Below are 15,366 nucleotides of genomic sequence, written 5' to 3' on the forward strand. Positions count from 1 at the left end.
GGTGTCCAATCAGGTTTCGGAGCAGAGTGCCTTTGGGTTTTCAATCATTGCACCCGAGCATTAGATCACTTGATTTCACTAACGGTTGAAGGTGTCCTAATGACTGGATTCACTATAGAGTTGATCCGATACTGATATCAGTATCGGGAGAGCTGCCGATACTGCCTAAAAAACACCTGGTATCGCTATCGGCCATCATCGCCATCGAAGTCATTTGATAATCACATGACGATATTTAATTTACAGATTTCACATGGTGCAACATCTTACTGTACTATTTACATACCGGTAATTATTTCACTAACTTGTGAGCCTACAGGTATGTAAATATAAAAATGAATCACAATTCATTAGTAGATATTTTAGGACTATACAGTAGCTAACAAATAGATCAAAGAATCTATTTCACACACAGGAAGACGGGTCAATCGCTGATCAGGTGTGTTATGTGTGAGTGGTAGTTAGATGCGGTTAATGGAAAATAATCTGAGTTGTTAAAATGTTACCAGAAGTACCTAAAATAGTCGAGTCAATGTTGGCCAAGTCATTCACGGACATTTGAATTTTGTCCGTAATAAATCTTTTCTCATCTCTCATCTCATTAGTCCATTAAGACCTGATGCCGATTTTACAAATGTCTGAATCCGTTTTAGAAAGACAACAGTTTTCTCTGAAAGACTTACGCTGCTATATCAGTGGTTCTCAAAACTTCATGCCAAGGACCCCCAAAAATGTTATGTATTTTTTGGCCACAGACCCCCCTATCACACAACATTCTGTTCCAGGGAGTCCAGGGACCCCCAGAAGCAAAGATTTGAGTTAAAAAATTTCAAAGAATAACTAATAATACTATTGTAACTAACTAATAATAATGAAAACATTTCAAAGAATAGCAGATCCGCACTATACAAGCTTGTAGATCTGCTATTTTTGAATAGCCAAAGTATCAAATATACGGCTTACATGATGCTTTTCCGATTTTAATGGGACAACAATAACAACATATACAGCGTTCTCCGTTCTGACAATACAGGCAGGGCTACATGCAGGTAGGCACCATTTAGACCTTAGGACGATTCTACAAATGACAGTTTTCAGAAAAAACGATGTTTCTATGTCAGTGGTTCTCAAAGTTTTTCATGTCAAGGACCCCAAAAACAATATGTAATTGGCCGCCGACCTAGCCTGATTATCAGACTCTGAAGCTTCTTGAAGCTTATGGTCCACTCAGAGAGTGGGCGGGGTCTATGGGCTGGATCCAGGCTACCGCCGACCCGACCCCCATCTGAAAATATGTTGTTCCAGGGACCCACCCAGAAGCAAAGATTTGAGTTAAAAGCGTTCGCTCTGAAAGATTATATATATTCAAAGATTTGAGAAACATTTTCACGATCTTAAAAAAAATAGCAGATCTACAAGCTTGTAGCGCGGCACTTGTAGCGCGGCACTTGGTGCGCGGCACTTGGTGCCGCGCTATGAGCTTGTAGATCTGCTATTTTTCAATCGCTAAAGTAGGCTAACATAATGCTTAAAACACCAAGTGGGGTTCCCGTGCAGAATGGGTGAAAGCAAAATAAAACCTCGCGTCTGAAACGGTGTGCCCCCACACTACTATAGCGTCGTTTCCTAAACAATTAATAAACAATATGTCAATTAAATTATGTTTTAGTTACATACTGCCAATCAGGTGAAGAAATCCCAGACTGATGCTTTAACGTTTGCTTTGCATAAGAAATATCCGAGAGTCCATATGGTTTTATGGAAGATGCTTCTGCACATATAATCCTATAGTTTGACCACTTGAAATGCTCTAATCTTAAAATAAGCTAAATTAAAGCCTATCCTACAAGCTCTCAATGCATCGCAGACGCATTGACCAGCTCAGTGGCCTTGTGGTTAGAGTGTCCGCCCTGAAACTGGGAGGTCAGGGTTCGATTCCTGGCCAGGTCATACCAAAGACTGTAAAAAATGGGACCCAATGCCTCCCTGCTTGACACTCAGCATCAATGGGTTGGATTGGCGGGTCAAATCAAATGATTCATGAGCGCGGCACGGCTGCAGCTCACCGCTCCTTGGCTGCGGCTCACCGCTCCAAGAGATGGGTCAAATGCTGAGAACAAATTTCACTCCGGTAACGTCTGTGACAAATCTTACGACTTTGAGAGCTTGTAGAATAGACTACTTTCGCATATGCTTCAATAGAAGCATTGCTGGCATCTCCAAGAAACCAAATGAGTCGCAGCGACAGAACTTTAATCCATGGGTGTGGCTGTGTAGGTATAGTGGCAGGAGTCAGCCAAGTGTATCCAGGCTGGGGGAAGCTTTACTGGCAGGTAAAAAGGTGGCTGGGTTGAAGTAGTGTGACAGGACACCACACACACACACACACACACACACACACACACGTCACTCACGTGACCGTGGTGTCATTGGAAAGCCTAGCAGGTCCTCTTTAGTTACGCCGACGAGTACAAAGAAGAACAAGAACACAATGTCCAGTTTGTCCACTATACTACAGATGACATAATAGGCCCGGGGTCTCTCATAGGAGGATAGTTTAAGACTGTTAAAATACAGTGAAAATAGTGGTGGGTGGTATGGCTGGTGGGACCGGTGATAAAATGATTTGCAACTATATAGGCATGTAACGACAGGACCTATATCGTAAATGGATTAGAATTGATTGAAACTGGTGACAATTTGCGATTAAATCGCAGTTTGAATCGCGACGCAAACAGCAGAGGGCTTTGTGCTTTCAGTCATAAATTGCAGCTACTGTATTGAAATGAGCACAATAGAAGAACATTAAAAGAGAAAGAAAATAGTGGATTTGTGTAAGAGAAATAATATTTATTTAAAAAAAAGGTTTGGAAAATAATCTTGTGTTGAAAAGAAATCGTGAAAGAAAATCATATATAACCTACTATCGTGAATCGAATTGTATGGTGGGTTGACTGAATCGTTACATGACTATACTTTCAACATAATACTGCACACAGCAGTCATTCTGAGCACCAACAACAGACATCTGTACAAATGTTTCACTCTCAGAGTTAAACGTTTGAGAACTGGTATTGAAATTGCATAGCAGACGTCAAGTCCACATAACCAGCTCTGACAGTGTGATAAAAAATAAACAAAAACGGTTCCAAATACAATGGAACTGATTCCGGCTGTTCAATCTTGGAACAGGGTCTGAAAAATAAACCGGTGCCGAGTCCCAAGTAACTATAGGGATGTCCCGATCACGTTTTTTTGCTCCCAATCCGATTCTGATCATTTGATTTTGAGTATCTTATCTTCCGATACTGATTTTTCCCGATCTGTTACACTCATATCACAACAGTACAATATCCCAAATCACAGACAACATCCAGGCTAATATCATGATATGGATATAATATTGATACTAGGGATGTCCCGATCACGTTTTTTTTTGCTCCAGATCAGATTCCGATCATTTGAAAATGCTGTGATTGGCCCCCGATTTCCGATCACCCGATCCGATCGGGACAACCCTACAAGTAACCCTAGTCTCTCAGTCTCTCTCTCACCTGACTTTTTATTTAACATAATTTTTATCCCACGATTTTTGTAACCCATTTTTCACCCCTGTGTCAATTATCTAATGTGATCCTGGGCTCTACACACCCTCCGCCAACCTAGTCCCCATATATGGGGGACATGGGGAGAGCAACGGACTTGAACTCATGCTTCCTTCATGCCTGAGTGTCCAAGTTGCTCCTGACAGGGGGGAATTTCCCTGGTTGGACGTAGCGCGTGGAAGGAACAGGTTATTCCAACTAGTTCATCAGGCGCCCCGGCTGGCCAGGGGGAGGCAGTTTAGAGACCAGGATTACTGCATGTTTTTGTGAGGGTCCCTACCCTAGGGGACACGTGGGACGTGGGAGAACATGCAAACTCCACACAGAAAGGCCCTTTCGCCAACCCCGCCTCGGGTCTCTCACCTGACTTGACGCTGCAGTGCACGTGGGCCTTGGACTCGTAGTAGACCCAGTCGAAGCCGGCCTCCACGGCCAGACGGGCCAGCATGGCGTACTTGTTGCGGTCGCGGTCCGACGTGGTGATGTCCACGGCGCGGCCCTCGTAGTGCAGCGACTCCTCCGAGTGGTGGCCGTCCTCGTCCCAGCCCTCCGTGACCCGCAGGCGGACCCCGGGCCACAGGTTCATGACGGAGATGGCCAGCGAGTTGAGCTTGTCCTTACAGCGCTGTGTGGATGGATGGAGTGGCAGGAGAGAGAGAGGACAGGATGAAGAAAGGCATGGGGTGACGTCGACATTTAAAAAAATGTATTCTAAATCATGACAGTTTTCTGAAATACCTATGTTTCTATGTCAGTGGTAATCAATATTTCATGTCAAGGACCCCAAAAATTATATGTAATTGGCCGCCGACCCCCATCTGAAAATATGTTGTTCCAGGGACCCCCCCCCCCCAGAAGCAAAGATTTGAGTTAAAAACGTTCACTGTGAAAGAATATATATTCAAAGATTTGGGCCACATTTTCACGATTTTTCAAAAATTGCAGATCTACAAGCTCACAATCTAAATCTAAAGCATTGAATATGAAAGACCCCAATGGAAACAAGCCATAGTGCTTTCTTGGGTCACAGACTGTGACAGACATAATATCTGGGTGGGGCATGCATTTCACATTCGACACACGCGTTCCACACCCCCACAGGGACTGCAGTGCCCGGTGTTGAGTCAGTCGGACCCACGGTTGTCGAAAACCACCACAAAAGGCCTCTCTCTGCCCGGCTCTGGACCTGATCACCCCTTATGGAGCTGGCATGTTCTGACATCACAACACTTCAAATTTGTGCATGCCTTACACAGAACTCCATATATAGGAATAAAGGGACACATAGACACAGATACAGAAACTCCATATATGGGCATAAAAGAGACACAGACAGATATATGGGTGGAACAGGTACTCAAGTGGCACAAGTACAACGGGTATTGCATAGCCGGGTGGGGCATGGATCTCCAACTTCCATTGTTACCGACTCTGTGCTGTACAGCCGGGCACCGCCGGTCTAGTTCAATCCATCCATCAATCAATCAATCAATCAATCAATCAATCAATAAATCACTCAGATCTGCTATTTTCAGCAGAGTTTTGGTGTAGAGCAGGGGTGTCCAAACATTTTTCAAAGGGGGCCATATTAGGAAAATATTAAAACACCCTGTGGGCCAACTACATAATTTAGCCTCGGATTTATATCATTCTATTTAACTATCAAACTATTTTTTTCAGCCTTATATCACATTACCAAATGTAACCAATGAACACTGACAAATTATACTGTTGGGCAGGCCGTTCATAATATACAATCCATGTATGAAGATGCGGGCCGTATAAAATTCGCCCTGTGGGCCACACTTTGACCAAAATGCCAAATACAGAGAGAAAGGTTGAGTGCGGTTAATGCCTGAAATGCACATTAGCATGACTCCAATATATACACTGATGATAGTGCTGTCAAACAAGTCTATCTAAGTCTATGAAATAGAGTCCCTGCTTCATCTCTCTCTCAGCGAAAGGGTCCTTGGCCATGCAAAACATTGAAGACCCCTGTATTACAGACTCTCTCTCGCATAACCTTTTTTGCTTGTTCCACTTCGCGTTCCACTTCGCGTGAAGACAGAACAATCAACAGAGCCATCAAAAATGGAACCAAGCGTCAAGGTCCATTTGGTCCCATTATACACGCAATAAAATGAACAGTGAGCATTTGTGCTGCCTATATATTCTCCATCCAAGAAAGCTCTCCTCTCTTCCAGCCCAGGCCTGACCGACCTCGACCCTACTGTATATACCTCCATCGCCCCCTTCCTCCTCCTCCTCTCCATCCTCTTCACCGCCAACCAACCCCCGGCATCTCCCCCTCTTCTCTGTGGCTAAGGGCCTTTATATACCCACAATGCACCGCTGCTATCCCGTGGTGTTTGCTCTCTCCGTGGTGACAGACAGAGGGAGCCAGTGGCGCTCCTCCTATATATGCCGAGGACTGTGAAGGACAGAGGGGGCAGAGAGGGTGAAGCTATAGGGTGGTGGTTGGTTACTTGGTGGGGGTGTCTGGTATATGAACAGAGGACCTAATAGAGGACCTCGACCCGAACCGAGGGTCTGTTGAGGAGGGCGAGCAAACACAAGGTGAGAAGGACCATTGAGGCCCCAGCATGCATGAGGAGGACACCTCATTCTGTTCCGCACTTCCATATTCTATTCACATCTGGTCATGATGCCAAAAATACTGGTAAATTAAAGAAATCAATTATTTAAGTCTAAAACACATTAGGTTTTCCTTTTGTAGTTAACAAATAAAACAAGGTCAGCCCATTATGGTCAGACGAATTAACAACATTTAAGTCAAAGAATGCCACCTCACTTTGGAGAGGTTTTGGAGATTCACCCATTCATTATTCCTGATTAAAATCAGTAACACCACCAATATCGTTTCCTTTTTCTTTTCTATAGCATCTTCATCTAGAAGGACCCCTTGTCGCCTATAGGCCCTTCCTAGAGCATCTAAGGACCCCTTGTCGCCTATAGGCCCTTCCTAGAGCATCTAAGGACCCCTTGTCGCCTATAGGCCCTTCCTAGAGCACTATAGAAACTCTGGGGTTGGCCCGGACGGTTAGGTCAACCGTCTGAGCACCTAAAGCATGCCAAACCAGCCGGACAGCGTGCTGCGGGTTCGACTCCCGAGCCCGATGGCCTTTGCCGCCGCGTGTCACTCCCCATCTCTCTCCCCCTTTCCTGTCTAATTACTGTACCCTATCAATTAAGGCAAAAAACGCAAAAAGAATAACAAACAGCTTGTAGATCAGCTCTTTTTGGCAACCATGAGTAGGCTACTCCTCTGATAGCCTATACTGAGCAGGCCCTCTGGCTCTGAAACAGCAGATGCAAAGTCTTATTAAGAGTGAAACATCGGAATTAAAACCTAAATAGACTTTTTATTCCACCTCCATGCTGGGCTCTCTCTCTCTCTGGCCTGAGCCTGACTTGTGATTATAAGAATAGATCAGGAGTTCGCCCACGCCATCCATAGATGCCGCTTCTGTTTCACGTTGCCAGTGTGGATTTTAACGTCTTATTTCCCCTCCCCTCCCCTCCCTCCCCCCTTTAACTCTCTCTCTGCGGTCTGGAGAAACGAGCCGGCGTCCATAAATCAGACTGAATGAATTTTGTTGGCTTTCCTTTCAAGGTGCAGACCAGGGGTCGACGGGGGTCTGCTGGTATAGGAGCGGTTTCGAAAAAAAGAAAAACCACGAGCTACACAAACACAGAGCGGCTCCGCGGGGTTGACGCACCTATATACGTGAACACAGTCCCGTCCTGTGTGTGTGTGTGTGTGTATGTGTGTGTGTGTGTGTGTGTGTGACCCACACGTCCAGTGCAAGAAGGACGTCGCCACCACCACCACCACCACCACCGCCGCCGCTGCTGAATCAAAAATAAGAGGGCGAAAAAATGCGTATAATTAAGGAAGGCCCCCCTCCTCTCCCGAAAAAAAAACACACGTCAAGAAGTGTGGGACTATTTTTGTTGCAAAACCTGCATGCAGACAAACAGAAAAGTAACACGGAATGGCGGTAGTAGGAAACAAACAAACAGGAGGCTGTCTGACTCCTGCGGCCGAGCCGGTGGTTGGTTGGGTCGCCCGACGACTTCTGATGGAGCCCATAAATTGTGCACGGGTCAACGGACGGCGCTAGACGCGCGCCTCGCCATGACCGCGCAGAGAGAGAGAGAGAGAGAGAGAGAGAAATACGGCATGCTGTCAGCTTTCAAAGGTTTATACCATGAAAAGCTATTCTAATCTCTCCTATATGGATGCATAGGCCTATATTTCTGATAGAAAATGCAGGATTACAGGCTACCTTGTTTTGTTCCACTTTTGCTTTGGCTATATGTTTTCTCATAAAGCCTTTGAAGAGAGAGAAAGAGAGACAGAGAGAGAGAGAGAGAGAGAGAGAGAGAGAGAGAGAGAGAGAGAGAGAGAGTGTGTTTGGCCCCGCTTAGCCTAGCTCAGAAGTGGGTACTTTTTAGGCACTTATTTAGTACCACTATCTAACATGCCAATATATCTCATCCCAATTCCTTGTAGTGGAAACACAAGACAAGTAGCCATGGCAGTGGAAATGGGGCTAAAGTGGGGTCTCAGGGTTGGTTCTAATTAAATTGACCCTTATACATTTGTATAGACTAGCCTACACACTATAACTGTCAGAGTTAAGGGGAGAAAAATAAAAGTTTGAGTATCACTGAACTAGAGGAGAGAGAGAGAGCCCAGGGGCACTTTAATTCCCACGTGGGACCGTGTGTGTGTGTGTGTGTGTGCGCGCGCGCGCGCGTATGTAGGCTACATGTATGCGGACACAAACTGCTTGGTGCTTTTTGAGAGGAAGCCCGCGGTCGCAAGAGGCAGATATAAATACTTTATTCCTGGGGAATTGGGAGTCAAATAAATTCCAGCCCCGGAACCACATCAATGACGGCATCGTAAAAAAAAATCTGACAGTCCAGAAAGGCGAGCGTTAACTCTGGCCAGTCTAAAAACGACATGGTAAACATCACTAAACGGCTTGACCCACGTTCTCTCTCTCTCTCTCTCTCTCTCTCGCTCTCTCTCTAACCAAATACAACTTATCGGCCGTTTCTTTCCCCCCAAAACTGATGTAAAACAGAGGACAGAGTGTTTTAATTAAGAGAAACAACTTTTCCGTGCTCTTTTTTAGACGGGTTGCCTACTTGAACCTGAGGCAATTTCATCTTCCAGATTAGGAAGATAGGGAGAGGCTATTATATATATATATATATATATATATATATATATATATATATATATATATATATATATATATAGTCTAGCGAAGTATAGTCTAGCTCTGTAAATCTGAGCTCAAATAAACCGCACAATAGTCAACTGTTTCGCTGTTGATAATGATTTATATGTCTATATGAGTTGAGAAATGCAGACTTTGCGCAAATCGTATAATGCTGTATAATGCTACACAGCGCGCTGTCTCTCTCTCCCCGGTGCGCCGCTGGATGGATCGATAACAGCCTCCACGAGTTTAACAGGCCGGACAAAGTGCAACATGTATCGGCTGTGAGAGGGGAGTGGAGGAGCCCAAGTGTTCCATGCAGAGATATGACTTAAAACAAAGCGTTTGCAGTGAAAGGTCACGTTTGGAAACAAAACGCCTGCGGGACGGTCTTAAATTCGAGGCTATCATCACGGACACGGAAGAAGAAGAGGCTGCGGAACCGGATCCATCCAACATTGAGGAACATGCAGGAATCGGTTCCAGCATTACAAACACAGGTGGTTTCGAACCAAATGAGTTACAGTCAGACCCGTAAACTAAGGATCATAAAAGGAAACCGTTAAGGAATCGGCCCGAAAAATAAAAGATGTATAAACCGTTAAAATCCCAAAAAGGTTCCCTGGCTGCATGCATCAATAACCCTACCTGCGTCATCATGCGGTCTGCACCTGTGTTCTCCTCGTCCTTGAAGATGATGTCGGGGTTGTAGTTGGGCGTGAGCTCCTTGAAGCGCTCGGAGCTGCGCGTGATCTTGCCCTCGTACCTCCCGCTGGCTCCCAGCGTCTTCTCCGCCACGTTGGGGCTGAACTGCTTGTAGGCGAGCGGCGCCAGCTTCCTCGGCGACCGCCTCTTGCCATAGCCTCTCCCCGGCCCGCAGCACTCGCCGGCCGGCGAGAGGAGGACGGCGCAGCCGGCGAGGTACGTCACCAGCTTCGGGAGCAGCATTGATCCACTATACCGCCGCCCGGGGCCGGTGCCGTGGTGGTGCGATATAGTGTCACCGATATAATATTTGGTTTTTAATAACGACTCGTCCTCCTCACCCGGCGTTATTCTATGATCTCCCCGGACACTTCAGAGCCCGAGGTAGGGAACAGGACCCAGGCCAGAGCCCCCGCGAGTCGCCATTCCCCGGCGCGTAAAAGGGCCGGTTGGTTGCGCGCGGTCCGCTTGGACTTGGAGACGCCGTTATCAAGCCGGTCGGTCACCGTTCAGTTGCGCGTGCATGCAGTCCAGTCAGTGGTCCCCCTCCTCCCCAGCGCTGCCCTCCCTCTCTCTGTCTCCTATCCCAGGTCCATTGGGGGAGGCAGGGGCATAAATAGGCGAAGTCCCGTTTATTTTGGCAACAAGGTTCAAAGCGGTCTCTCTGTGTGTTAGCTGTGAGAAACGACTAGAGACAGATCCACAGACAGACACACACTCACTCACATGCAGGCTCAGTGCGTGGGCAGGCTGGCTGCGCCCTCTCTGGCCACGGCGGTCAAACGGTGTCCCCACAGCGGTTTTCTTAGTGCCACTCTGCTGGCGCTCTCAATGCGTCCCTGTGGCTGGCTGCAGTGCGCAGGCAGGCAGCAGCATAGCAGTGTATAGGGCTGTGTTGTGTTGGCATGCACATGGAAATGGAAGAGATCCGACTATACAGACGAGGTGCCGTGGAGTGGAGTGGACTGGGGTTTAGCCCTGCCCTCTGGTCCTAAACCCCCGCACAGGCAGCACAGGCACCTCTCCTCCCGTGGCAGTGCAGTGGCGGCGTCTCCTCTCCTGCATCATGCCTTAATTCATCTTCCTCACGTCACCGTCTCCGCTATATAGCCTATAAACTCTATAGACTCTCGTAGATTAATTAATTAATTTATACTGGGTGGCAAAAAAGAGGCTATAGCGAAAATGGTTGATCTTAAGCTCTCAACGAGCTTGTAGATCGAAACGATGTCTTGAAAATGTTCGCCTATATATAAGTCACATTCCCAAAATTGGGTGCACGTTGAAAGCACTAGGCCTATACGTGCTATACGTGGTTAATGAGCCATACGGTTTGAATACAATAAAACGCTTTATCCAAATGATCAGATTTATAATAATCTGCAAAAAAAACAAAACAAAATCAGAGTCGGTGACAATTAATATGCATAAAATTGGCCTAACTGAATTTGAGGCTAAATGTGAACACGCGGGTGGCAATTAATTAATTGTCATCCCCTGATGCCCCAAATGACGCCCCTGCTTGTCGCCTTAATTGTCTCATATATCTGAATTCTGAAACGTATAAATGGAACCATTTGGCTCCCCTCTATAGTGTACAGAGTAGACTACACTGTCAGAGTTACAATAACACCCAGGGTTTTAGTGTGTAGACAAACATCAGCCCATTTCTCCGTCTAGACATGGCGCTGACTGACATTGTCCTTTGGACTCGCTTTAAAGGCGATGTCTTCGGCATGACAAACCTGAGACGCGTGCGCACGGAGTCGGACGCAGGTGCGCGCTCACATACATACACACACACACTCAACAGTCTATAGTTCCGCAGCCAGGAGCCAGCAGACAGATATATGTATTCTATAGCCTCCTAGAATAACTCGGGGGCTCCCGGGCATTGTGCACGGGGATCAAGGCGCGGGGGAAACGGAACGGATCGGTGAGAAGCGCGGTGAATCATGTCTGTGTCGTGTGGGGACAACAGCTCCGGTTTCACTAAAACGGAGACAGGACATCCAATACCACGTCCTGCACGGGGCACGGGATGTGGAGTGGACAGTATAGTACCCCCACTGAGAGAGACCGAGCCCCGGGCCCGCACTCTGCCCCCATCCCCTGCATCATCATCAAAGTGGCTTGAACCGAATCCACGCAAAAAAGGATCACTTTCACGTATATAGGCCTATAACTTTATAGCCGAAGATTCATGTATTTTATCGATTCGAATATAGATTCGAATCGATAAAATACATCTACGAGAGTCTAAATCTTATAGTCTAAATCTCGTAGGCCTAAACGCCTTTTTAAAGCGTTTGTTTGGGATATAGTCTACTCTATATTATGCTTCAGGCATTTAAGAGGACGGAAACATTTCGAATCATTCCTGAACCATAGGCTACACATGCAGGCAAACAGTGACTTTTCAATTCAGACTTCAATGGCATTCCATAGATGCTGCAACACCTTGAGTCAATATCTCACTCACCCCCGAAAAAGGCCTGCATGTGGCTCGTCTGTGTGAGAGGCAATGGACACTGTATCGACCAGTCTACTGCAGCTTAGTCTAATCTAATCAATGCTTATTATGAACAGTCTGTGTAACTGCATGGGTAGGAAAATACATATAGGCCAGTGGTTCTCAAAGTGGGGTCCGGGGACCCCAGTTCTAGAGGAACCCCAGCTAAATGATATTGGAACCAAATGGACCCTTATCATGGGTCTGTAACTCTGGGAGTGTACAAATGGTACACAAAATACATTTGTACACTCTGAGTTATATTAACATTGAATTTACAATATTAATTGGGGCCTCATGAGATAGAAATCCCATTAAATGGGGGTCCGTATAGACTAATGCATGTCAAACTGGGGGTCCTTGAAATTAAATGGGTTTGAGTCACTGCAGCTAGAGCCATAATAATCCTCTTGGGTCCCTGGCATATGTCTTCAAATGGGGGTCCGCGGGCTAATTAGTGTCAATTGGGGAGTCCTTGACATGAAAAGGTTTTTAGGCTTGTAGCCAAGCCTAAAAAAATCAACATCATCAGTACAAATATCACATTTACTCTTATTTTCAATATTTTAATAATGGTCATTTTTATAGCACCTTGAAATGCAGCTCAAGGTGCTTTACAGAGCAATAATTGGGGAAAAAAATAATATTACTTATACTGTATACTTTTACTAGATACTTACTTTGTATATTCAAATTATTACAAAACATACATTAACCACGTCAGCCTCATTACAACTTTGGCCAAAAAAAAAAGTTTTGTTTTTCTATTTAAACATGCTCGAACAACCCAGATGTAGATGTCATACTGTGAGCTCCAAACAATACAAACTTGAATGTGTCACACACACACACACACACACACACACACACACAATGCAAGGCACCAACCTGCTCATCGGGATCAAGGGTCAAAGTCTTGCTCAAGGACACTTCGACACTTACTCTGGGGGAGCCCGGGATCGAACTGGGAACCTTCCGGTTGCCATGCGACCACTCTACCCGAGCCACTGCCGACACGGAGGGAGCCTTCAGTCTTGCTGAATACAAAACGCAGTGAGAAACCATAAACGCATGCAAAATACAAATGTAATCACCTATACTCGTTTGAATTAAATAATGACGACGCAGTCTGACGAGAAGTCCACATAAAGTCTCAACAAGGCATAACAGAATTCTGGATTAGTTTAGGTCCTTTAGGATTGGAACGATTCCTAGTATAGGGGGTTCCAAATTGACCTTAACAGGTCTGTAACTCTGAGAGTGTACACATGGAATTGAAGAAAAACCCAGATATTCAAGAGACATTCAAACAACTTGGCCAGACTTGGGATGTTTCAACAGAGCTCTTTGACCGACTGCAGCAGTTCACTTGTAGCTGGTTCCTGTCTGGGACCACCCCCACTGCCAGGGGGAGAGGGGGAGGCTGATTCCAGTGAACTCCCACCATGTAGAGAATGTCTATTTCTCCATGCCCTCCGTGCCAATTACCAGACTAGAATATGGAGATGCTCTCTGCAGACTCACCCATCTGCACCAGATCCCATACAGAGTGGATGGACAACAGTTGATGGTGGAGAGTTAGCGGAGTCAGTGGATGCGCACAGCCCCTGCACCAGATGTAGTCCTTGAGTTTTTGGCCTGTAAATGTGCACAAGTATGCAAGCTTCCTAACTGCAGTTGTCTCAGCAATGGTACAATGTACAGACCTCTGCAAACTCCAGAACTGTACAAACCAAGCACCTGCGGAAGATTCAATGCCTACAGTTGAACAGGACAGTTCTGATGAGGAAGAGGTTGCATAGTTCAATACAGCCATTGACATCTATAGACGTAATTTGGTGTTTTCAGTGTTTACGATAGAGGGCGCTCTTCCACAACCTGTGCAACGTTAATATACAGTCCGAATCAGAGGTAGACAAGAGAAAATGTGATCAAAACCAATCCATGTGTATCCATTATAGGACAGTTTGGATCCAAAATGACCTAGACATTGACCTTTGACACATGACCCTGAACTTGAATTGCTTCAGTCACCTCTTAAATCAACTCAGCACCCCAGAAAATGTATACTTTGATGTCAGAATCATCCAAATCGGCCCATTAGTCGTTGAGTTATGCCTGTCTCTATATACCATATTTTCATCATATATCAGATATAAGGGCCAAAAACAAGTAATCAGCTGCCATTTTGACATTGCTATCACATCATTTCATAAACTACAGACATGTAGCAATACAAAAATCAAATTGTCGCTTTGTCCCTTTTTATGGCAACGATATCCGATAATAAGGCCTCTGGCCTAAGGACTATAAGGGTTCATTTGGTTCCATGTGTACACTCAGAGTTATGTTGTAATGTAACATTTTGAGAACCACTGGTATTGTAATTGTATGGCAGAAGTGCAAGTCCACATAAAACCGGTTCCAGAAACGGTTCCAAAAATGTGATGGAACCGATTCCTCTGGTGGTACCGGATACCAAACCTACAGTTGGAGGCCATCGATATTGTCCTTTTCTTTTTGCTGAGGTTTGCGTGATCTGCGCAAAAGGACAGTTAACCCATTTTGGGCGGGAACCCCTTTTGGTGTTTTAAACATTATGTTATAATTTAGCTATTGAAAAATAGCAGATCTACAAGCTCATAGCGCGCCACCGAGTGGCGCGCTATGAGCTTTGTAGGTCTGCTATTTTTGAAAAATCGTGAACATTTTTAAAAGTTTTGAGGTCAGGCCTAAATGGGTCAAATGATAAGGGACAATATCGGTGGCACCCAACTGTAGTTTTAAGGCATCATAGAATTCTGGACGTTACTTCAAGTGTCGACTCGCAACAGATCTGCAGTAACAATGTTGAATGTGTTTTCTCTCTTCTTTTCTTTCTCCCCAATTTAGAGTAGCCAATAATTTGTACAGTTTATTTTGATGTATATGTTTATTAGGACGGGAGTCACGGGACAGCGCATAGAGACCTGCGGATGGCGGATTTAGCCGCAGTTTCCACGGGTAACCGCGGTTGGCGTGGTTAATATAGATAGGATGATGCGGTTGGATAACGGGCGGATAATGAATTTGCGGTTGCGGGTGACAAAAAAACTCCATCCGCAGGTCTCTATGAACATTACAAACAAAATGTAATGTAAATACATCAGATTTAGAAAGGCTGCTATCAGTAGTCCCTGTACAGAAAACAAGGAAACATTACAAACATTATGTAAGGGTACAAAACAGAAGAGAAAAACGGCAGTTCAAAAAAAAAAGGCCTAGTTTTGACCTAAAAGGTCTA

General features: G+C 45.4%; 1 protein-coding gene across 4 annotated transcripts in view; it reads right to left on the reverse strand.

Moving 5' to 3' along the window:
• The window catches only part of LOC306917240 (uncharacterized protein), a 50,206-nt gene that overhangs the window by 4,203 nt on the left and 30,637 nt on the right, over positions 1 to 15,366 (reverse strand). For all 4 annotated transcript variants that reach the window (XM_079495380.1, XM_079495377.1, XM_079495379.1 and 1 more), the window contains exon 10: positions 3,969 to 4,230. In XM_079495380.1, the coding sequence (XP_079351506.1) occupies positions 3,969 to 4,230 (262 nt within the window). The remainder of the gene's footprint in view (positions 1 to 3,968; positions 4,231 to 15,366) is intronic.

Source organism: Electrona antarctica, assembly GCF_951216825.1.
Source record: "Electrona antarctica genome assembly, chromosome: 24".
NCBI lineage: Eukaryota > Metazoa > Chordata > Actinopteri > Myctophiformes > Myctophidae > Electrona > Electrona antarctica.